Raw genomic sequence first — 25,390 nt, 5'->3', positions numbered from 1 at the left:
GAGCCTCAACATCAACTTAACCCCTTTTAGTAAATGTGTCGCTTTAACCCGTTTAATTGAACGTGTCATAAACTCTTAACACTAACCTGTATTTTCCATATTTGGTTCGTGGCGTGTTGTGGTATTTTACGAAAAAGTATTAGCCTCGTTCAACATACTACTAATTTACTTACGCGTATTGAGTAGTGTAATTGTGGGTGGAATTGTGGGGTTTCTTAACACTAATCCGACGGTCCGACCTAGTTAAGTAAACATGTCATGTCGTGTTGTGTCTCTTAGATTAGATTAAGGTGGGACATTGATCTAAAACAGATGGAGGAATAAAGTCTGGACAATCGATCTCACGGGGAGCTCGTGGGCGTAGAAACATAGTCAAATATTTTGAGCTTCAAAAGAGAAAGTCAGAGAGATACAATAAACCCCTTTGATTGGTGAGTGATTCAATCTACTCTGCTCCAAATCCAACGCCTTTTTTTGAGCTTAACGCCGCTCATCCGCCATTGTCGCTGGTAATGCTACACCTCTTATTGATTCTGTATTGTTGAATTAATGTACAAGCTTAAGTTATTAAGCTTTTTACTAGTTTGTGCGAAGTTCAATTGCTTGAATGTTAACTGTGATTTGATTACATATTGTATTCTGCGTTTCTGATACATGATTTTCTCTACATTGATCAGCAATTAAAGCTTATCAGTTGATGAAAATTGTTTGGAAAAACATAGAAATTAAGCAAATGACTAGAATTTCGAACAAATTCGGAGTATATTTTGATAGATTATTGATCAAAAGGTACAAGGGTATTTAGGTGTAATCGTCTTCGAGCTTGATTTCTCGACCAAGGGCGACTTCTTCCTTTCTTAATCTGTCACAAAATCATTGAAAACAACCCATTTGATAGTCAATTTAACACAGAAAAAGAAGAAAAAAAAACCCAGATATAATCAAGAAAAATAAACCTAGAAAAACAATAAAATTGAACCTTTAGGAGCTTCTCTGATTTCCCAAATCTTTTCATAAAACAATAGCTCTTTGCTTTTTAAGCTTTTTCAGTATAGAGATACTCACCATTCATCACTATTCCTTTGTTGATGATTCGATTATGTATGTTATAGGAATGAGAAGTAATCAAGTTCATTGTAATTTGCAATTTGTACTGTGAGATTGGATATTTTTTTTTATAGAATTGTATGAATCTGCCTCTGATTAATGTTGATTATCTTAGCAGTTATCAACCCTTGTAGCAAAAGTCGAGAAGCTCAACAGCATTATGGAAGTGTAAGTGATTTTGTATTAAATGTACATTGATTTACTTACACCATCTGAGATGGTTCATGGCCTTCATGCTTTTCATTTGAGTCAGTCAATTACCCTGGCGGATTAATGGGTTGATTTCATAATGAAGATAGTGTGTGCTAAATCTTGATTGGAACTACGGATAAATTAATTGATTGATGTCTTTGTAATATACAGAGTTGCCTCTGCTCCTGGGAAAGTTTTGATGACTGGGGGCTATCTTGTTTTGGAGAGTCCAAATGCCGGACTGGTGCTGAGTACTAATGCTCGGTTTTATGCTATCGTGAAGCCTATCTACGATGATGTAAAATCTGATTGTTGGGCATGGGTATGTGGAATTTGTTCATGTTAAGTACTTAGTTAACTATGTGGTGGCTGGATTACGTGTTTTGTTTGTCCTATTTTATTATGAGTATCGGATATGTAGGAATAGGACTGTAGGTGAGTGTAGAACTCGTCTTTTATAATTATAATTTGATTTTTTTTTTTTTTTACTGCCTGAATCTTCTATAATCCAATCTGTATGATAATTGGAGGGTTAATAGCAATATTGGAGTGTCAACCGCTGTGTACCTAATCACAAATAGTTAGGTGAAATGAAGAGTTCTTATAACACTGGTTTTATTCTGTCATGGACTGGGTCAACGGGGCCGTTACCGAAAGTCAGCCACCACTTTTGGTGTACACGAGGCGCGCCAATATGGGACAGCAAGGGTCAGCAAGGGCAAGGAACAAGGAACAACATGACAAAGCTAATTAAGGGGAAGTTAAGGAAAGAAACTAGCCTGCTTTAATCATACCCCTTATGGGTTTCTATTTTAGTTATTTGAATGTCACATGTATGAGTTAAGCTTTGAGTATAAGTGTAGTAGTAGAGCAGTAGGAGAGAGCATCCAGAAAATTAGAGTGAATCCTTGAGAGAGTTGTGGCCTCAAGTCACTATGAGACTCATAGCCTAAAGTTATGCCTATCCTCTTGTAATCTGTAATCTGTAATTCGGTTTGCTTAATTCAATCAAATACTCAAGCTTTGTTCTTCCTTGTGTGAAATTCGTATTAATTTTACTGTGAGAATTTGGTACATAACAACTTGGTATCAGAGCGGTGGTCCTGCGACCGCCGGTGCCGGAAACCACCAGAGAAACCACCAGTTAAAAAAAAAAAAAAAAAAAAAAAAAAAAATAAATAAATAAATAAATATTCAGCCATGGAAGGAGACATACCACAACGGCTCTCCGCCATAGAAGACGCGTTAGCCAACATCCAGGAGAAGCTGCAGCCGCAAGATGACAATCTTACGCGTACGGTCGCGGCGGCCATTAAGGCAGCCATGGAAGAAGAGAGGAAAGAGATCGAAAAGGAGCGAAGAAAGACAGAGGAGGCGGTCAATCGGATAGAAGACCGCCTTGACCAGTTCCGCGCCACCGTGAATACTCAGGCCACCCTTGACCGTACGAAATTCACGAAGCTTCAAGATGAGTTGGAGAAACTGAAGCAGCCCGAATCGCCCCAACCACAACAACCGCAGCAACCACCAATTATACAGCCCGTGGAAGGAGGATTGAGCGGAGAAAATAGCTTCCACGAGGAGAGACCGCATGAGGACCAGGGATGGCGCCCCCCTGAGGGTAGGGGCTGGCTCGGCGGTGGAGGAGGCGGCGGCGGAGGGCATTGGAAGCATCGGAAACTGGAGATGCCAATTTTCGAAGGGGCTGACCCGGATAATTGGACCGCAAGGGCCGAAATGTACTTCGAATTCTACCACTTGACGGAGAGGGAGAAGATGGAGGCATCCGTGGTTGCCATGGACGGGTCCGCACTCAAGTGGTTCCAGTGGGAACAGAAGCGGCGACCGTTTTACGGTTGGCCGGACTTGAAGCATCGAATTTTGAACGAATTCCGACCCTCTCACGTGGGGACGTTACATGAACAATGGCTGGCGGCGTCGCAGGGCGGCGGCTCGGTGGCGGAGTATCGCCGGAGGTTTATCGAATTGGCGGCACCTTTGGAGGATATTCCGGAGAGTTTGATGCTTGGACAATTCATTAATGGTCTAAGCAAGGTGATTAAGGCTGAACTGAGGTTACTTAATCCTTCGAATTTAGAAAAGGCCATGGAAATAGCCAGTCGAATTGAAGAGCGTAATAGAGTGCAGCAAAGTAGAGGGCCAGTCACAAATTGGAAGAGTAGTGCTAGTAATGGGCCTCCAATTGCAAATTCAGCCCAAAGTGGACCTTCTGGAAGTAGAGGGCTGGTCCAAACCTACGGGCTACCCAGTAATGGGCCACCCAAGGCTTGGCCCAAGGCTCCAGAATCTCAGGGCTCGGTGAATATGGGCCGACCCAGCCCAAGCCCAACCCAGAGTTCTGGTGGAGGGACCCGACGGCTTACGGAGTTTGAATTGGCGGAGAGGAGGTCGAAGGGGCTATGTTTCAAATGTGATGAACGGTGGGGTGTGGGCCATCAGTGCAAACGGAAGGAACTTAGTGTGTTGATTGTGAGCGGAGGGGCGGAGGAAGAGGTAGTCGAGGAGGAAGATGAGGTGGTCGTGTATGATCCACCGCCGGTGGAGGTGTCTCTTTGCTCGGTTGTGGGATTATCAAGTCCTAAAACCATGAAGGTGAAAGGAATGGTGAAAGGGCGAGAAGTGGTGGTTATGGTGGATCCGGGGGCCACCCATAATTTCATTTCCACGAAGGTGGTGGAAGATGCCGCAATCGAGATGGAGAAGGGTGGAGAGTTCTCGGTGGCATTGGGAAATGGGGATAAGGTGCATGGCGTGGGAGTTTGTAAGGGAGTAAGGGTGGATTTGAAAGGAGGAGTCACGGTGGTGGAAGATTTCCTACCACTAACACTTGGCAACGCGGAGGTGATTTTGGGGGTACAATGGTTGGAAAAGCTAGGGTCGGTGATCACGAATTGGCGGACACACGTGATGAAATTCACGGTTGGGGGTACTCCGGTGACAATCACCGGCGATCCGTCGTTGGAAAAATCCCAAATCTCCTTGAAAGCCATGCTACGGGTTTTATCCAAGGAAAGACAAGGAATTTTGGTGGAAATGAACAAGTTGGAGGAAGAAGGGCTGGCCCAAACAAATCAAGCCCACCTGAATTTTTGAGGGATTTATTGGATCAGTATAAGGTTGTGTTTGAAATGCCTAGTGGGCTTCCTCCCCAAAGAGGCCATGAACACACTATTCTTTTGAAAGAAGGGTGTGATCCAATTTCAGTTAGGCCCTATAGATACCCACAGGCCCAGAAGGACGAAATTGAGAAAATGATTCATGAGATGCTTGAGGCCGGGATCATTATTCCGTCGAGTAGCCCGTTCTCGAGCCCGGTGCTTTTGGTGAAGAAAAAAGACGGGTCGTGGAGGTTTTGCGTGGATTACCGAGCCTTGAACAAAGAAACCGTTCCCGACAAATATCTCATTCCCGTAATTGATGAGCTTTTGGATGAGTTGCACGGGTCAAAATTTTTTTCGAAGTTAGACTTGAAATCGGGGTATCATCAAATAAGGGTACGACCGGAGGACACCCACAAGACCGCTTTCCGTACTCACGAAGGGCACTACGAGTTCTTAGTCATGCCTTTTGGGCTTACTAACGCTCCGGCAACATTCCAATCGTTAATGAACGATGTCTTCCGGCCATTTTTGAGGAGGTTCGTTTTGGTGTTCTTCGACGACATTCTCATTTATAGTAAGGGGTGTGAGGAGCATCGGGAGCACCTTAAATTAGTGTTGCAAAAATTAGAGGAGCATAGCCTCTACGCTAATTGGAAGAAGTGCGAATTTGGTGAGAGGGAGGTGGCCTATTTAGGCCATGTAATTTCCGAGCACGGGGTTGCCATGGATCAAGAGAAAATTAAAGCCGTTCTTGAATGGGAATTGCCGAAGAATCTCAAGGAACTCCGGGGGTTTTTAGGACTCACGGGGTATTACCGTAAGTTTGTGCATCACTATGCACAACTTGCGGAACCCTTAACCTCCCAACTAAAGAAAGACTCGTATGGGTGGTCGGAGACAGCCACGCAAGCCTTCAGTCAACTCAAGGCAGCCATGACCACTGCACCTATATTGGCGATGCCCGATTTCAAAGAAAAATTCATTGTTGAAACGGATGCCTCGGGGTATGGTTTAGGCGCGGTTATGATGCAAAATGGACGTCCGATTGCTTATTACAGCAAGGTCTTAGGAGTAAGAGCTCAAGGTCGGTCCATTTATGAAAAAGAGCTTATGGCTATAGCTCTTGCCGTTACAAAATGGCGGCACTATCTGCTGGGTAGGAGGTTCGAAATTCGGACAGACCAACAAAGTTTAAAATTTCTAATTCATCAGCGAGAAGTCGGAAGTGAATATCAGAGGTGGATTAGAAAATTAGTTGGGTTTGATTTCGAAATCAACTATAAGCCTGGAGCAGCGAACAGAGTTGCTGATGCTCTGTCTCGCAAGGGGAAGCCGTTGAATGGAGAAGATGGGAGCAGTTTCAAGGCTGAGTTGAAAGTCATGGCCCATTCTCAATTCGTGGACTGGGCCGAGTTGGAGAGGGAATTGGAGGCTGATAAATGGTTGAGCAACATTATCTTGGGCCTCAAGGAGGGAAAAGGCGGGCCCAAGGGCTTTCATATTGAAGGAGACAGAGCGTTTTATAAGAACAGGGTAGTTTTACCCAGCAATTCAAAGTTCATCCCTGTTCTTTTGAGAGAATATCACAGCACTCCGGTGGGAGGTCACGATGGGGAAATCAAAACCTATCTCCGTCTCACCGCCGATTGGTTTTGGATGGGTATGCGCAAGGTGGTCGGAAAATTCGTGAGGGAGTGTGAAATCTGCCAGAGGAACAAATCATCCACCAAGAATCCGCTTGGATTACTCCAACCCCTTCCCGTACCCGAAGCAATTTGGGAGGACATTTCCATGGATTTCGTGGAAGGGCTGCCTCTGTCTCGTGGAGTCGACACCGTGCTGGTGGTGGTCGACCGACTCTCCAAGTACGGTCACTTTATTGGGCTCAAACACCCTTTTAACACCCTTAAGGTGGCCGATTATTTTGTGAAGGAGATTGTTCGGCTTCACGGTTTTCCTTCGTCCATTGTCTCAGATCGGGATCGTGTATTCATGAGTATATTTTGGAAGGAGCTTTTCCGATTGCAAGGCACCCATCTCAAACGAAGCACGGCCTATCACCCTCAAACCGACGGGCAAACGGAGATTGTCAACAAGTGCTTGGAGTCGTATCTTCGGTGTTTTATCACGGAGCAGCCACGGACTTGGGCAAAATGGCTGCCGTGGGCTGAATATTCGTACAATACATCTCCCCACACCTCAACTAAGATGGCTCCGTTCAAGATTGTGTATGGTCGGGATCCTCCAAAATTATGGCGCTTAGGTTCTAATCAAACCGTGGTCAGTAGTTTAGAGGAAGGGCTGAAGGAACGGGATGCGATATTGGATGAGCTTCGTATGAATCTCAACAGGGCACAGCAAGTCATGAAGATAAATGCCGATAAAAACAGAAGAGATGAGCAGTTTGTGGTGGGAGACAAGGTGTTTCTCAAATTGCGACCGTACCGTCAGAAATCCCTAGCAAGAAGGCCTTTCGAGAAACTTGCAGCAAGATTTTATGGTCCTTTCGAAGTGTTGGAAAAAATTGGACGAGTGGCATATAAACTTCAGCTACCCGACACTTGCAACATTCACCCAGTCTTTCATGTGTCACAATTGAAACATGCTCTAGGGAACTTGGCATTCCGACCTCTCATTCCTCAACAATTATCTCCCGACTTGGAGATGTTGGTTGAGCCGGAAGAACTACTTGCAACTCGCTGGAAGAAACAGGGGGCCACGCGCGATCTGGAAGTGCTAATTAAATGGAAGGATTTGCCCGAATTTGAAGCCACATGGGAAGAGTATGCAGCCATTCAGCGGCGGTTTCCGTCATTCCACCTTGAGGACAAGGTGAAACTCAAAGGGGGGAGTGATGTCATGGACTGGGTCAACGGGGCCGTTACCGAAAGTCAGCCACCACTTTTGGTGTACACGAGGCGCGCCAATATGGGACAGCAAGGGTCAGCAAGGGCAAGGAACAAGGAACAACATGACAAAGCTAATTAAGGGGAAGTTAAGGAAAGAAACTAGCCTGCTTTAATCATACCCCTTATGGGTTTCTATTTTAGTTATTTGAATGTCACATGTATGAGTTAAGCTTTGAGTATAAGTGTAGTAGTAGAGCAGTAGGAGAGAGCATCCAGAAAATTAGAGTGAATCCTTGAGAGAGTTGTGGCCTCAAGTCACTATGAGACTCATAGCCTAAAGTTATGCCTATCCTCTTGTAATCTGTAATCTGTAATTCGGTTTGCTTAATTCAATCAAATACTCAAGCTTTGTTCTTCCTTGTGTGAAATTCGTATTAATTTTACTGTGAGAATTTGGTACATAACATATTCTTTTCTTTTCCCAATTGACAAATTAATGGAAAGTTTTATCCTGTTCTTCAAGTTGGTTTTGTTGTCTAATACTTTGGGGAAGGGGGGGGGGGGGTCATATACTGTGGTAGTTGTATTCAAAACTATATTAAAGAAGATCATGTGATATTCTTTTGGATGCATATAAAGCAATAAAGTGCACTGTATGTGAGAGGGTTTCTGTTCAGAACATTGCATATGGAAGAGCTTGTCATGTCTTTTCTATGAAAATTTGTTACCTTACTGGATTGAGGAATGAATTGATTGTTTCTTTTATTGTCAAACTTATCAGTCTTTCCTTGCTCCTTTTCAGTCATGGATGGATGTGAAGCTAACATCTCCTCAACTTGCAAGGGAAACAATGTATAAGTTTTCGATGTCGAAGCTAACTCTCCATTGTGTTTCATCAAGGCAAGTATTCTTTGCGGTTACTATGGATTTCACATCATGTTGGTAGTAGCTCCTTGTTTTTGGCGCTTCAGATTTATATTACTAGTGTTTATGCATTTTTTATCTACTTTACAGTCATTGTGCCATGCTTCTTCAATTGTTGATCTATAGCTTACGTGCACAGCTCCATTCCTGCTATTGGCTTATGTTTTGTGAAATAGCTATTAGCTAATAGCTTAATACTGAGAAGGAAAACTTTTCGGGAACCAATGTAGTATCTCTCTCACAACTTCACTAAGAAAACTACAAATTCTACAATAAAGCTAGTTGAGAAGGTCATGTGAGATAGATTTGCTTTTTTTTGCTGTTGCACAGTTATTTTGACTAGATGGAAGACATATTACTTCATACTTGTTGCTGATATTATTGTGGCATCATAGAATGACGGCATGTGTTCCAATCAAATAGTAAAACTGGGAATACTAGCATGTACTCAACACTTTAGTCTGGCTTTCATTTATGTTAAACGGGAATATAACATATGAGAGCAAAGATGACAGATCATTGTTCAGCCTTCAAATTTACAGTTATTTGCTAGTTTTTGTGTATGAAATAAGATCGTTGATATGATGGGCCAGGTGCAGAGGTGATCACTATGTTGAATCAATTTTTACTGATTTAGTTTGGCAGATTTTTACTTACAATCTCTCTCTCTCTCTCTCTTTTTTTTTTTTTTTTTTTTTTTCTGGAAGGTGTAATAGGTGTCTGTATTTGTGTTTGTTTGTTGATGTATGTGTTTTCATTTTAGGGTAGCGTCTTATATTTTTATAAATTCAAAATGTAGTACATAACCGGATGAATTTTTATCCGTAAGAGTTGTATTTGTTTTGATTTTCCAACATGCAGCTTCAGACAACTTTTTTTTTATATTCTCCTCTGATAACAAGAATATTTTTTAATTGTGCCAGAGAATTGCTTTTACGTGATTTGACTGTTTCTTTTGCCATATTAGCTGCCAGTGGAAGCAGATTATAACTAACAATGACATGATGTTCACTGTATGATTTTATCATTCTCATATTTCAGTGATGCAAGAAACCCTTTTGTGGAACAAGCTGTGCAGTATGTTATAGCAGCTGCCCATGCTAGGATTGGCCAAGATAAAAAGGATATACTGCAGAAGCGCCTTTTACAAGGTGATAAATAGTTTTCAATATTTGATTATGCTTAATTTTTAAATAAAGGTTGGGCTTCCTGAATGTGATTTCTTAAGTGGCTTAGTGATGCAGGTCTTGATATCACAATTATGGGTGCCAATGAGTTTTATTCATATCGGGATCAGGTATAGTAAATCTGTCTATCAAGTTCTCCTGTTTAGTTTTGACTTCTCAATAAGATCATATATCCCTATATATGTCATGATTAGCAAGTAATGATTTTAAAGTAAGAATCAAACTTGAGTGCATAATGTTGCTATCTAGATAAGTGACATAGCGGCATAGCGCATCGTTTGGCCAAGAAGTGATAGCTTTCCATTTACAGATCTGGGCAAGAAACCAGCTGTATAGTGTCATATGCAGGAAACTAGGTTGATCTGGGCAAGAGGATTTTACTATCAAGAACAAGTAGCTAACATTTTATGTCAGATTTAATATAGAGAACACACACACACACACACACACAAAAAAGTTGCACCAGAAGTCCAGCAACCATGACATTTGTACTCTGTGGGAGTCATATTAGGTTATTCACAATTATCTGAAAAGTAATATTCTTCACTTTCAATGAGACAGCTGCTTTTACATCTTACAAATGTTTCTGAGCTGGTTTTTTAGTTATGGCTTCTAATGTTCCTTCTTATATGCATATTGATTGACTATATAAAGAGGTTGAAGTTGCTAAATCTCATTATTTTAGCAAATTGCACTAGAAAATTCTTTGTTTTATGCTGTGAACACTAGCTATTAGCTGAACATCGTGTTGATGTGAGCAGATATTAAGAGAAGGTGTAATGTAATGAATCCTGTACTGTCAATGTCTGATATATATTGGATGGGCTAATATGAGAGATAAATAAAAGTACAGCATAAGTACCATAATTGCTTTGTTCCACATTCTAGTACTCCTAATCATCTTTTACTCATGACCCATGACAGAAACAAATGTCTTTATTTTAGACCAAAATTTTCCCAATGAAGCAATGAGCTAATGGACAATAGCGAAATAATTGGAAAAGAATATTCAGAGCATTGACTTCCATTCAAGCTTTGGCTTGTCTTTAGATGCAGACCAATAAAGTGAATGTCATGAGATAAGGCTACCTATCATTTTGCTTAGCTGATGTCTTGGTGTGTGTGTGTGTGTATGTGTGTTTTGGGGGGTGGGGGTGTGGAGTGCTAATTCTCATCTGATTCATTTAGTTGATGTTTGATCATGGAACCTACCCATTGCTTGGGTTAAGGTGTAGTTTTAACTTTTTATGCATGTGTCATTGCATTTACCTAGCGAAAGCTGGTATAATTGTTTTAACTCTTGAGGCATAGATAAAGTAGATGAGTCACCCTAATACTCCACTTTGTCTGGCAGTTAGAAGCTCGTGGACTGCCTCTCACCCCGGAATCATTGTCTGTACTCCCTCCTTTTTCTTCAATTACTTTCAATGCAAACAATGCAAATGGTGTACATTGCAAACCTGAAGTTGCTAAAACTGGATTGGGTTCATCTGCAGCAATGACGACTGCAGTGGTTGCTGCTCTCCTTCATTATCTTGGTGTATGTCATCTTCAGGAAAGTAATAATGCTGATCTTGATCTAGTGCACATGATAGCTCAAACTTCTCATTGCATTGCCCAAGGGAAAGTTGGCAGTGGTTTTGATGTTAGCTGTGCAGTTTATGGCAGTCAACGATATGTCCGCTTTTCACCAGAAGTTCTATCATCTGCTCAGGTTTCTTTTTGCTTTCTCATACTCTCCTTTCTTAAATCAGTGATTATTAATATCTTTGATAATTATTAGATGTTAGTAATTGGTAGATAGGATTTGCTATTGGTTGAGAACCTGAGATGTATATTGAGACTTCTAGAGGACAAATTTGTTGATGAAAGTGTATTCTGTTTTGGACATGGATATGGCTTGAACTTTTCTTAATAGACATTCATCGAGTGTATGTGCTTTTTTTTGAATAAATTAGCTGTATACAATGACTGCCTCTTTAAACTATTCGTAGTGAACGCTTGAACTTTAGGCAGGTCGTCATTAGCAGTTTAAAGTGAAATATTTCAGTTTGGCAAGTGAATATTTCAAAGATTAGCTCTTCCAAGCTGTCCCTTAAAACAGGGACTATTATATGGGCAGATCATAAGAATGCGAGTTTGATACTTTATGTTTTCCATATATTCTTGTATGTAATAGGTAAAAAGTATCTTGTCGGTTTGGAGTAGCAAAATATAAATTGAGTGCTCATTTGTAAATAAATGTGCTGAGGTTCTAGAAGTTGAAGCTGATGTAAGAAATTTTGCATGCAATCTTTTTCTCTAATGGAATTATATATCTTGATTCATGTGTGTCATAGAATTGTTTTTTGATTCTAGGTAAAAGGGAAAATGGAGAAATGACAGTGTCTGCATGAATCTCTAGGTTGCAGGGATAGGAGCACTACTTCGTGAAGTCATTGTTGATGTCATGGAAGGAAAGTGGGATCATGAGATGACTAGGTTTGCTTTGCCGTCACGAATGACTCTTGTAAGCAGAGACTTCATTTCTTTGCATGGCAGATTAGTTGATAAAAACATAAAGCAAAAATGTCATTTTCTGTTCCATTTCTTTTCACTATCATGTTGTAGATTTTACCATCAATATATTGATTCACCCATTATCTCGTTTATTCCACCTCTTTGAGATAATCACACCTTAAACATACTAAATAAGGGGTTGAAAAAGTTGCTTCTCCCATTATTTTGATTTCCCCTTCCAACCCTTATGAGCGTGCAAACCCTCCGGTTTCTCTATTAAGCTTCTTTCTAGTGAAGGCTGGTCCCATTGATAATTGGGTAGCTCAACTCTTTTATCTGTTTATAAGCTACTACTGGATCTGTCTCCACACTGGATGGGATAGATTTATTTTGCACCTATGATATGTTGTATTCTACTGGAGCACAAGTGACCTATCCAATGCCGTTTTCCTTGTGAGATGCTCGATAACATCAGCTCAATCCTCTCATTCTAGTATAAAATATCATCAGTTTAAAGAAGGTCTACATGAATAAGGGCTTGAAGAGACTGATATCAATTTAGACTTCATATTCGATAAAAGAAATCATGAAAAACATTTGATGTGAAGAGTGTCTGTGTCAATTTGTTCACGGAGGCCTGCAGTCTCTTGCTTTAACTGAGACTTGTATAGATTTGTGTACCAAGTGGTTTCTGTGCTCCACACTAGCCTACAAAAGAACCTTGCATGTAAAGTTCTCATAGGCGACTTCAACTTCATCTTCATTACACCTAAACCTGTATTTTGTTGGCCAAAAGCTCCAATGGAAGAGGAATTGTGTGGAGACTCTGGACAGCTGGACGCATACTATACATTATAAAACTTTTATGTTTTTTCTCTTCTTGATTATAATTGTCATTTGCAGTTGCTTGGAGAGCCAGGAAGTGGCGGATCTTCCACACCATCAATGGTTGGTGCTGTTAAGAGGTGGCAGAAATCTGAACCTGAAAAATCTCTTCACACATTCTCAAAGTTGTCAGAAGCAAATTCAATGCTTGAGAAACAGTTAAATAAGTTGAAGAAACTAGCAGAGGAAGAACGCATGGCATATGACAGCATCATTGATAGATGTTGCCAGCATAAATCAGAAAAGGTAACCCCTGGTGAATATTTAATGATTGCCCAGGGGTGCAGAAGTCCATGGGCTCACATTATTTCCAATAGATTTACTTTTCGCAGTGGATATCTGTTGTTCATGGTTATGGGCCTTATTGTTTACTTCGCATCAGTTTTTCCCGTGAATCAATTGGTTAGACATGCCTTCATAAGATTGGTTGTATGGGAATGAACAGCGCATGGAATGTGGATTTGTTATCTATTCTGTTGTTTTCTGCATTTCTCTTATCTTTGCATAACAAACCTTTTTTGCTTCAATACTGTGATTTTCCATTGTAATTTGCTTTCTACCCAAAAAAGAAAATAATCTAACAGTTTCTGAACACAGTGGATGGAACAATCAGTTGCCCCAAGTGAGCAAGCAGTTGTTGAAGCACTACTAGGAGCTAGGAATGCAATGCTTGACATTAGAGGTCATATGCGTCGGATGGGAGAAGCTGCTGGTGTCCCGGTGAGGATTTTATCTAGTTATTCCTTTTTAATCTGTAGCTTTGTTTTCCTCCTTGCTATGCCTCTCAGAAGTGCAAATGAACCAATAAGTGTTAATTGACTATCATGATCTTATGTTTACTTTTAGTATTTTATTGACATGCCTTCGATACATTATATATGGCCTTGATTGCTAATGAGAAGCCCCATGTCCCTCGGGCCCTCAGGGTGAATCGAGTTAGATGGACAAAGGGCTCTCATTCCCTTAAAATTCTCTTTAAATGTTGTTGCGGTTTCGTACAAAGCCACTCAATGAAATAAACATAAAATTTCAGTTATATTGGTTATATAGTACACACCTATTTATATAATTCTTCTTATTACAGATTGAACCAGATTCACAAACTCAGCTTTTGGATACTACCATGGATATGGAGGGTGTCTTGTTGGCTGGAATTCCTGGAGCAGGTGGATTTGATGCAGTTTTTGCAGTAACATTAAGTGATATAAGCAGCAAAGTTGCAAATGCATGGAGCTCACTCAATGTTTTGGCTCTTCCGATTAGAGAAGATCCTCATGGCGTGAGTTTGGAAAATGGTGATCCACGGTTGCAGGAGATCACATCAAGAATTTCTTCAGCAAATATCAACTAGATCTTTACTTAACCTGAACAGGATTTGGGTTTGTGCTTGATGCCTCGATGATGAAATCCATTCATATGTACTTGAGTTTGGCTGCTTGTAATACTCTCTGTTAATTAAATTACCTAAGCATTAAATTTGATTGCTTATAATACATTAATACCTAAAATAAAGAGTAGAATATTGCTAAAATGAAAGATACATTATTGTTTATAAAACTTCAAAATAAATTTGCAGTAGTGATTTTGTGATATGTGATATAGTTCTGTTATGAATATGGATCATATCTTAAGCACTTCAAATCTAACCTCATGTTGTCCCACAAAAGAGTGTGGTGCACGCTTCAATTCCATAAACTTGAAGTTATATTTTGCTGGGATAATGTTTGGTACTTCGTATTTAACTAAATTTGATTTCAATAATCTACTACGTATAATAGTAAAATACGAAATGTGCAAATATTGTAAAGAATCATAGTATATTGAAAGTTTGTGAATACGGATTTAGTGAGCAGAGCCTTAGTTTGTTTTAAATTATCTACGGAATATAACACAATGATTTACTCCGTATAAATTATGCGAGCACTATACTACTACCTAAAGATGGGCACGGGCCGTGCCGGCACGCGGGCGGCACGGGCCCGGCACGACTCCGGCACGGCCCGGCACGGGCACGGTGGCCGGCACGGCACGGCACGGCGGCACGCCGGCGTGCCGTGGGCCGTGCCGTGAACAACTTTTTTGGGACCGGCACGGGCACGGCCCGTGGCACGGCGGGCGGCACGGTGGCCGGCACGTGGGCCGGCACGACCCGCCGGCACGGCACGTGGCACGGCCCGGCACGGCCAGGCACGGCCCGGCACGGCCCGGCACGGCACGGCACGGCCCGTGCCACTAGCCGTTGGAATATGGCCGTTTATGGCCGTTTTCCAACAGCTATAAACGGCCATATTTTCCACCCCATTTCCCACCCAAATCCCCTATAAATACCTCATATTTTCCTCCAAAATTTTCACAATTCATCAACTCATCTCTTCTCTCTTATTCTCTAATTTTCTTACTCCCAAATTCTCAATTCTCAAATTCTTAAAAAACATACAATCTTCCTCTCTTTTGTGAAAAGAAAAAAAAAATTCCTACTCTCTTATAAATTTTACATTTTTACTATTATTACTTGTACTAGTCTACTACCAAAAAAAAAAAAAAAAAAAAAAAAAAAAAAAAAATTGTTATATTTACATTCGGGAAATTAAAAATTCGGGAAATTATAAATTTGGGAAAGCATTGAAGCGTCATTGTAAGATCTAACTCAACTTTATTTTAATTTGTTATTGTTATTGTTATTGTTATTGTTACTATTATTGTTATTATTATTAATTTATTATCATTATTATTATTATTATTATTATTATTATTATTATTATTATTGGAACTACTTAATTATATAAAAACTACTTTCTATTTTAATTGTGGGTTATTTGGATTGTTGAAATCTGTCTAAGGCGGGATTTGGGCTCTGGACAACGTCGCTCCTAACCTCTCCTACCTGGGATCTCATTGATCCAAGTAATCTACTATTATTATAATTATTTTTGAAAATTTAATTTATATAAAAACTACTTACTAATTAATTCTCATTGATCTCATTGTTGTTAATTGTTACTTTGTTATTGTTAGTTGTGTTATTATTATTAATTAATCATGGCATCAAACCCGAACGTTTCCTCCTCCTCTAGAAAAGCCAAGTCAACACGTAGGGAATCACCAAACCCAAACACTTCAATGTCTATGCCCCCCCCCCCCTAACATGCCCTTTCCCTCTCCTAACATGCCCTTTCCAAACACTTCCACCCCTTTCTTTCATCCCCAAAACACGGGAGGGCAAGAACAAATGGATGATATGGCTCCTTGGACCCAATTTCAACAAACCCAATTTCAACAATATGAATTTCCTTTTCCTCCTCCTCCTCCTTCCCAAGGTAGCCAAACACAAGCTTCCGGGTCGAGTGAACCATCCACCCATAATCCTAACATATTAGAGTGGTGTACCGAAGAGGATTTTGCTCAAACCAAAAGAAAGAGTGATGTTGGGTACATTATCAATTAAGTAAAGATGGAAAAAAATGCAAGTGTCGGACTTGTGGTAAAATTTTCTCGGCCGATACCAAGGGAGGGACGGGACACCTTACTAGGCATACAAAAAAATGTGGTGGACCATCTAGTGATCCAACCCAACCTAAAATTTCTCAATTCCATCCACAAGGTTTCATTTACAATTACGAGAGAGATAGGGATGAACTTGGGAGAATGCTTGTACATGCAGAACAACCTTTTCTTTTCGCCGAAAATGATGCCTTCAACAACTATATTAACCGAGCACTACAACCAAAACACAAAAAAATGTCCCGAAAAACCGTTCGATCTGCTGCCATGAAGACTTATCTAGAGTACAAATTGAAATTAGTAAATGAATTAGCTAATCTTCCTTGTAGAGTTTCTTTAACCGCCGATGCATGGGATGGTGGGTACGGACTTCACTATTTATGTGTTACTTGTCATTGGTTAGATAATGAGTGGATGTTACAAAAACGCATCATTCATTTCAAAATGCTTGAATACCCTCATACCGGTCTTAACATTTCACATCATTTAATGGAAGCTATTGATGCATATAGTCTTAGGGATAAAATCATGTCTATGACTTTCGATAACGCAACTTCTATGACATATAGTGCGAATTTGGTTAAACCCCAATTAACCGATTTAGTATTAGATGGAGAAGCACTTCATGTTAGATGCATTTATCATGTTCTTAACTTGTGTGTGAAGGATGGAACACAAGCAATTGGTCCATTTTATCACAAAATAAGGAATGCTATTTGCACTATTAATAGCTCTAACATGAGATATCAAGAATGGAAAGGTTTTTGCAGGCAACAACGGATAAAAACCATAAAAATAGCACCGGATTGTCCAACTAGGTGGAACTCCACCTATGAAATGTTGAGTCGGGCAATCGAGTACAAGGTTCATTTAACACTTTTTTATAATATGAAATATCCACAAAATGCTTTACTTGAAGATGATTGGGCTAATTGTGAAAAATATATGCAGTTTTTACAATTACTATATGGTATGACACATTGTTTTTCTTCTGTATATAATCCTTGTGCTCATTCTTTTCTTAGCAATGCATGTTTACTTGCACAACTTTTTGCGGAACACCGATCACAACACGTTTATCGTGGATATCTTCCATCCATGGAGGATAAATGGCGTAAATATTACACCGATATTCCTAAGATTTATATTTTTGCTTCTATTTTAGATCCTAGACAAAAATATGATGGCACCTTTTTATTAATTGATATTTATTATAGTAACATGAATTTTGAAGATGATGTTGAAACTTTTAAAAATAAGGTGACGGATGAGTTTTTTAATTTATATAATGTTTATGAAAGTAAATATGGAACCGTGTCTCGATTTGCCCCTTCTCAAACATCCAAAAATGTAAGTAAACGGGCCAAAGGTTTATTTGCACAAGCTGCTAACTTGATGTCTAAGTATTCAGGTACAGAATCATCATCATCTAGGAGAACACAAAGCGATGTTTCGGAGTTGCAAATGTACTTAAGTTACGACTTCATGAAAGGCATGGACGACGAAGAGAAGTTTGGCCTCGACATCCTCGATTGGTGGAAATCACAAGCCGTGAAACATCCAATTTTGTCGGCAATGGCTCGTGATATTTTTGCTATCCAAGTCTCCTCCGTTGCTTCCGAAAGAGCTTTTAGTGCGTCGGGAAGAGTTCTAGACGATAGAAGAACAAGACTAAAACCCGAAACACTTGAAATGTGTGTTTGCTTCAAGGATTGGTTGGATGCCGAAACACGTTCTCAAGATCGTACTTATGCACAAAACGACGACGATGAAGGAACGTCGACTTCTTTTAGTTCTCATACTTCTCAATCCACTCAATTGGCGGATGACCTTGAACCTCTAGGAGACGAAGACGAAGATGAAGACGAAGGCGAAGACGAAGACGACCAATAATAATTACATGATTACATATTTACATTATACAATATTGTATTCTTTTTGTATTATCGAACTTCGTATTCCGTATAATAAATGAAGTTATTCAATATTCATACACTATTGTACGATTTTTAATTATCATTACTTATTTTGTAATTTTGTATTATTGAATTATCGTACATTCGTACCGGCTACCGTCATATAATAAAATAAGTTATTCTTCAATTTTTTATGTTTTCGGATTATCGCACTCGTATTTTTTTTTTTTATATGCATTTTTATTTTTAATTCGTTTTTTTTAACATTTTTTTTTTTAAAAAAAAAAAAAAATATCAAGAGGCACGGTTTGGTCCGCGGCACGGCACGGCACGGCCCGTTAGGCACGTGGGCCGTGCCGTGGGCCGGGGTGTGCCAATTGCCGGCACGGCACGGCACGGCCCGCCGTAGAACCGGCACGGCACGGCACGGCACGGTCACCACCCCGGCACGGCCAGGCACGGCCCGCGGCGGCACGGGCACGGCCCGTGCCCATGTTTACTACTACCTCCATTCCGTAATAATTAACATGTTTTGGTTTTTTATCACAATCTAATCTAATCTAATCTAATTTATATAAATAAAGTAGGCATTTTTGGAGAGCATTGGGAGCGCCACATAAGAAAAGGTATATTTTCGACCAATTAAAAATTAGATTTCTATTTTATTTTAGAATTAAAAAAATCATTCGCCACCTAAACAAAAGTGACGAATGAAATTTTAAATTTTTTCCACGTAGGTAAAAACGACGAATAGTAATTTATTAGGATTTTAATTATTTAAGAACACTAAATTTTATCATTTTTATTTATTACAAAACTAAAAATTATCTTTAGATATTAGGATTTATATTATTTAAAAAACTAAAAATTATATTTTGATATTTAAAAAATAGAATTATCATTTGATGTTAATGGTTTTATGTAAATATCTGACGATATGATATTTTCATACAAAATTTTTAAAACTTATAATGCAAGAAAACAATTAAGGTATCGCCAAAAAATATTTATATATAAAATGTATATGAAAAGTTGTGCATCGCACGCCATATAAACAAAAGTAATGTTTCGACCAATGAAAAATTAGATTTATATATTAATTTAGAATTTATATTTTCAGTCGCCATTTAAGAAAAAATTAACAAATGAAATTTGAGAATTGAAAACAAAAAATAGTAATTTAAGATTTAAATAATGAAAAAAAACAAAAATTATCTATTATATTATCTTTTACATTAGGATTTATATTATTTTAACAAATAATTAGAAATTAAAAAATATATTTTGATTTAATGATTTTATCTAACTATCCGATGAATGAGATAATATTTATTTCAATTTATAAATTCAAGTTCTATATACGCAAATTTGAATAAGAATAATTTAAAACTTAACAAAATATTTTATCTTAAATTAATGTTAAAATAATAGAATAGAAAATAAAAACAAAAAATATTAAGAAATTACAAAATATATATATATATATATACAAAAATGAAATATTTAAAAACCGTGCATCGCACGGGCTTACATCTAGTATATATATAAAGGGGAGTTTTTTCCCGAGTTTTTAGAGAGCCACGTAGGATTTAATTTTCTTAGCGCGCCATGTAAGATTATAAATGTTAGTAGTAACCAATTAAATAAGAGAATATTAATTTCTTTTAAAATTAAATAATTCAAATGCCACATAAGCAAAATTGACGAATGAGATTTTTAAGTTTAAAATAATTAAATATTAAATATTATCTTTTAATATTAGGAATTTTATCTAAATATATAACAAATTTTAGCTAATAAATACAAAAAAAAAAAAAAAAAAAAAAAAAATTCAAACAAACCGTGCATCGAACGGGCTTCATCTAGTTTATATATTAATTTTGACTACAAATTTACCACCTGTGCTATTCCTCGATCGCATATGTATGAGAAAGTTGACTCTTTCATCTCTCAATTATTTCGAGATAAAGGGAGTAGTCCACAAATTAAGCACCTGACTTATTCTCCGATCACATATGTATGAATAAGTTAACTCTCTCATCTCTCAATTATTTCGAGACAAAGGGAGTAGTTTAATAAGGGTATAAATTCCGAGTGACGTAAGCAATGAATTGGCAAACTCGTTAAAATCTACCTTCACCTTTGAGAGAGGAAATTACAAATAGTTGTAGAATCTTGTTAATTTCTCCCACCAAAACTTCTTTAACTATACAATTCTCTCTCTATTTTCTTTCTCTCCAAGCTTCATTCTTTGCGATCTAATCCATTCATTCCTTGTTCATCCAAAATCAACCCAGAAAACTCAAAGAACCAGTAACCTCAAAAATGGATTATGAGCTTCGAAGAGCAAGACAAAAGTTGCAGAAAGAGCAAAATGAGAGGAAAGAGATGGCCAAATTGAAGCTTCAAAGAGAAAGGAAGGCTAAAGAAGAAGCTTCTCGACAACGCCAAGCCATTGAAGAAGTTCAGCGAGCTCGTCGTCTTGATGCTGCTGAAGCTCAGATTAAGGTTTGTGTTTTGCCCTAATATCACTTTTATTCGGATTTTTTTGAATTTATTGCTGAAGAAATTGTGGATTGTTTGAATCAATTGATTTCAATTTTTATTGATTGATAGTTTAAAGGGAAATTAAGATTGTGTTTGCTAGGTATGAAATTTTGTTATAGAAGAACAAAAGAAATCAATTCAGGCATTTTTTTATGATTGATAAGAAAATGGTTTGTTTTAAGGTGTGAGAATGGTGTAGTATATGAAGCTGGATGTTTCTAGAATGTTCCCTTTCTGGTTCCTAGTGTTCGTGCCGTCAGCTTTGATGAAGAACGCTATTTGAGAATACCATGAATTCGTCATTTGTTTGTCAATCTAGGGATTGGTTAACTTGTAATCTCGTGTGCCGCCTCCACGGATTTTTGATTAGGTTTTTAAGGTTGTGAAGATAGTGTAGTATATGAAGGTAGATGTTTCTAGAGTGTTCCCTTGCTTGTGTTGGTGCCATCAGCTTTGATGAAGAATGTTAAATGAGAACACCATTGAATCTGCCATTCGTTTGTCAATCTAGGAACTGGTTATCTTTTAATCTTGTGTACCGCCTCCACGGATTTTTCATTAGGTTTTAAGGTTTGAAGATACTGTAGAATTTGCCATATGTTTATCAATCTAGGGGTTGGTTAGCTTGTAATCGTGAACACCGCCTCCACAGAATTTTAGTCGGGTTTCAAGGTTTAAAGATACAGTGGAATTTGCTATCCGTTTGTCTATCTAGGGACTAGGGGCCTGATTCCCCAGCATTTGAACCTTTTCTGGTTACAAGTTTTGATTATGTGGATGGGATGTTAATAATTGTCCTTGTTCATTGTTGTGCCTATACATTGCTAATGATACAGTTCAATAGTTTAGTGTACTGGCACGAAGTGGGAAATTTTTGAAAGCATGTGTTTCCATCACATTAAAACTGTTGAATCATTGCTACTCGATCTATGAAAACTGTGTTTCACATATTCTTTAGGCTAAATTTTGCTGTTTAGACTCTTCAATTTTCATCCATCCATCCCAATATGTTATGTTGCTCCACATTTTTTACAAACAAGCCTTCAACTGTGCGTCTGTGCATGATGATTTAAAGTTTACTTCGTATTGATTATCATTGATTTGAATGTTTTCGTACATAGAGATTAAAAAAAAAAAAAAGAAAGTATGAACTAGTTACAAATCTCACAATTGACTTGGGTTTGTTTAGTGAAAGTGCCTTTGTGTGCACTGATGGGACTTTGGATCAAGGCTGTAGTGATTTTTTTTTTTTTTTTTTTTTTTTTTTTTTTTTTTTTTTTGTGTAAGTCAATGCTTATGTAAGCGTTGTAAGGCTTAAGTGGGCTGGGGAGTGAAAGTTAACCAAACAAATGACTGAACCAATGTAACAATGCACATGATGCAGTTAAATTCTGGGTACAAAAACGACAGGGAGCACTGATTTTGTAAGAATTGGATACTAGTTCATATATCCACAGGCACAAACATATTTTATATTTTCTAAAAAATGCAATGATCTATGTAACATATTTGTTTTGTATTTCTTTTCTTGGATGTATACTATCTGATTATTTGTAAAATTAATGGTGTTGCAAAAGATTAGATCAAGAAATTAGATGAACCATGAAACAACCAATAGAAAGGTCCAGCATTTCAATATCCTACTATGCATTGATTGTATGGTGATTTAGATGATGCAGATCACATTATAAACTCTTTAATTAGTCATAATTGCATTCTGAAATTTAAACCTGGACTAGAGAGTTTTTGGGTTGTAGACCTTGAAGTTGAGATATATATACGGTAATCCCTCTGTTCCACAAAAATTTCTTCATATACCAAACGTGGATGTCTCATTGAGTTTGCCCCAGAAAATCTACATGCTTTCAACTGGGCAAACTCTTAAAAAAGCGAACTAAGGGGTATGAGGCAATCTTGGTGGGACAGAGAGAGTATAAGCTCGGGCATCAAAATGCTTCAGAACCTTGATAGGAAAAAGTGGATTATTTGTAATTATGACTTATAAAGATGAGTAGATGATATGTGTTAATGTTTGCTGATGAATTTTATTATCAGAAGTAAATTTAACCAAAGTGATTACAAGCTTTCACTATGAAGCAAACCCTTTCACTTCGTCTACTGGCTACTCTTTTTAGTGTTTGATTGACATGAAGATATTTATATCAAACTCTATCTGATTATGTATTGTAGGCAGATGAGCAAATAGCCGAAAATTTATTGTCTGGAGGAGGAATCATGTTTCATCGCATCTTAGAAGCCATTCTTTATCCAGATGTTGGAGACAAGATCAAGCTGCCTCCATCCTGCTTCACTGGATTGTCTGATCAAGGCGCTTTTGACAAAGGGCCTGTATACTTCCGGTTGTCCATTGCTGGTCAAGAGAGTTCCTCTGACACCTCTGCTAATAGCGAGAGTCGTGGAGTGACACATTCAGGTGTGTTGGAGTTTACAGCAGAAGAAGGGTTTGTTGCTCTTCCTCCACATGTATGGAGTAATTTATTTCCCTCAGAAGCACCAGATCACCCATTGATTGAGATCCAGTATGTTCGGTTGTCAAAAGGATCATTTGCAAAACTTCAACCAGAAGATATTAGCTTTTTGGACATACCAAATCACAAGGCTGTCCTTGAAACAAGCCTTCGCCAGCATGCAACCCTTTCTCAAGATGAGGTGATTACAGTTAGACATGGAGAGCTTACATTCAAGCTACGTGTCCTTGAATTAAAGCCCTCCCCAAGTGTTTCTGTCTTGGAGACAGATATTGAGGTTGACATTGTCAATCCTGATGCAGGCTCTGAGAAGAGTAACCAAAAGGTCTTGATACCGCTCACTTTTGGCGCACCAGAATCTGGAGTTGTTGAGGAAGGGGTATATATGTATTACAAATTCTCGCTTGACAATGATATGTGGAGCACAATTGCATCTGGCAATGCCAGAATAGAAGTAAAGTTGGAGGCGGATACAGACTCTGGGGATACTGATCTTTACATATCCAAACATCCGCTGATGTTTCCCACACACCATCAGCACCACTGGTCTTCCCATGATATGGGTTCCAAGACTTTGATTCTTAACTCTCAGGATCAGAATCTCGGGCTGGGTACTTATAGTGTTGGTATTTATGGCTTCAAGGGAACAACAAAGTATAAGGTATTGGTGAATATTCAGGATAATATTAACCGTGGTCAGCAAGCTGGGTTGTCCACATCATCTATTGATGTAGACTCTGTAGAATGTGGGAATTGCAAGCACTATATACCTAGTAGAAGTATAGCTTTGCATGAAGCTTATTGCCGTAGACACAATGTTGCTTGCCAGTATGCAGGATGCGGTGTCATTCTAAGATTGGAGGATGCTAAGAACCACGTGCATTGCAATAGATGTGGAAAGGCTTTTCAACAAGCAGAGATGGAGAAGCACATGATCGTGTTCCATGAGCCCCTTCATTGTTCATGCGGCGTAATTCTTGAAAAGGAAGAAATGGTGAGTAAATTTTCAAAGTGTAGATATTACTATATTAGTAAATTTACCTGTGAATTCGACAGATTATGGCAATTAATCATTAAACCATTAATTTAGAGGTAAACTTTTAATGTCCCTGAGTAAAACTTTTAAAATGCCAGGTATCGAAATATTATCTTCATCTCAAATGTTTTACATTTAATTGAAACATGAATTCCATATGGAGATATTAGACCATTAGCTTTTTCAGTACTACTTCATATTATTTATGTTAAGCTAGCATAAATTAATGTTATTTGAGGTTGAATATTGAACACTCTGCTGGGTGGTTCACTTGTGTGCGTGTTCTCTGATTCGCTGCACCTGTAATCGATCTTTTTGTGCAGGTTCAACATCAATCCTCAGACTGTCCTATGCGGATGATTACTTGCCGGTTCTGCGGAGACATAGTTCAAGCTGGGAGTTCCCCTATGGATATGCGAGATAAGTTTAGAGGACTTACAGAGCATGAGAGTGTTTGTGGTTCTAGAACTGCTCCATGTGATTCCTGTGGGCGTTCAGTTATGCTGAAAGAGATGGACATTCACCAAGTTGCTGTTCACCCAAATAATTAATACCTGCTTCCTCACGTGCATGGTCTATTCTTATTATTATTATTTTTTTTAATAACAATGTGCGTGTCTATTCTGGTCCAACTTCATATTGTAAATGCTGAAAATTGTCTGCTTTAGCAGACCACGGGCTAATGCAGTAATCCTAGATATGTATATGTGTAAACTGTAGCATTACAATGCTGGCGAAAATCAGTGTATTTGCTTCTTTTGTTGTGGCACTGAAACTCGATTGGTTATAGCATTTGAAGTCTTGAATTGGAAGACCTGAATTTGTAAGTGTTCCAGGATTCATGTTCTCTTTGTACTTTTGAATTGAAAATATAGTACTCCGTACTTGTATTTTGAAAAGCTTTGGTGGTCATTTGAGCCTTTTTTTCCGCCATATACAGCTTTAGGAGGGGTGCAAATTGCACAATGTCCCTAATATCCTTTACTTTGTATCGTTTCTTCTTTTCACTCAATTTTTATCCCTAAAATCCATCCGACTGTTTAGTGCTTGATGAAACACTCTACTGACCAATTAGCCAAAAATTTACATTTACTCTAGTAGTCTATCTTCCATCTTTTGAGCTACTTTTGATCCTA

At 38.5% G+C, this 25,390-nt stretch overlaps 2 protein-coding genes across 3 annotated transcripts; both read left to right on the top strand.

Annotated features, from left to right (window-relative positions):
• The first annotated feature begins 361 nt into the window (after window positions 1-361).
• Window positions 362-14,334, top strand: LOC145597317 (phosphomevalonate kinase, peroxisomal-like). Of its 2 annotated transcripts, none has more exons than XM_081653453.1 (11): window positions 362-509; window positions 1,226-1,275; window positions 1,471-1,621; window positions 8,073-8,170; window positions 9,236-9,345; window positions 9,439-9,491; window positions 10,736-11,095; window positions 11,786-11,890; window positions 12,784-13,011; window positions 13,363-13,485; window positions 13,850-14,334. In XM_081653453.1, exons 2-11 carry the CDS (start codon window positions 1,268-1,270, stop codon window positions 14,114-14,116), a joined length of 1,503 nt encoding a protein of 500 aa, XP_081509579.1. In that variant the 5' UTR covers window positions 362-509; window positions 1,226-1,267; the 3' UTR covers window positions 14,117-14,334. The 2 variants fall into 2 exon arrangements, with proteins under 2 accessions (XP_081509579.1, XP_081509580.1); XM_081653454.1 differs by having other exon boundaries at window positions 1,223-1,275.
• Window positions 14,335-20,364: 6,030 nt separating this feature from the next.
• Window positions 20,365-25,153, top strand: LOC145597789 (uncharacterized). The gene is made up of 3 exons (XM_081654034.1): window positions 20,365-20,690; window positions 22,920-24,212; window positions 24,578-25,153. The coding sequence occupies exons 1-3, from the start codon at window positions 20,508-20,510 to the stop codon at window positions 24,803-24,805; spliced, it is 1,704 nt and encodes a 567-aa protein (XP_081510160.1). The 5' UTR covers window positions 20,365-20,507; the 3' UTR covers window positions 24,806-25,153.
• Window positions 25,154-25,390: the final 237 nt, after the last annotated feature.

Source organism: Chenopodium album, chromosome 20 (assembly GCF_948465745.1).
Source record: "Chenopodium album chromosome 20, dcCheAlbu1.1, whole genome shotgun sequence".
Taxonomy (NCBI): domain Eukaryota; kingdom Viridiplantae; phylum Streptophyta; class Magnoliopsida; order Caryophyllales; family Amaranthaceae; genus Chenopodium; species Chenopodium album.
This window is presented reverse-complemented; position numbering and strand designations above follow the sequence as displayed.

Coding starts and splice junctions, on each gene's coding strand:
- LOC145597789 (XM_081654034.1), top strand. CDS start 20,508: ATGGATTATGAGCTTCGAAGAGCAAGACAAAAGTTGCAGAAAGAGCAA. Junction 20,691..22,919: donor CTGCTGAAGCTCAGATTAAG/GTTTGTGTTTTG, acceptor TATGTATTGTAG/GCAGATGAGCAAATAGCCGA. Junction 24,213..24,577: donor TTCTTGAAAAGGAAGAAATG/GTGAGTAAATTT, acceptor CTTTTTGTGCAG/GTTCAACATCAATCCTCAGA.
- LOC145597317 (XM_081653453.1), top strand. Junction 9,346..9,438: donor GCAGAAGCGCCTTTTACAAG/GTGATAAATAGT, acceptor TTAGTGATGCAG/GTCTTGATATCACAATTATG. Junction 13,486..13,849: donor GAGAAGCTGCTGGTGTCCCG/GTGAGGATTTTA, acceptor TTCTTATTACAG/ATTGAACCAGATTCACAAAC.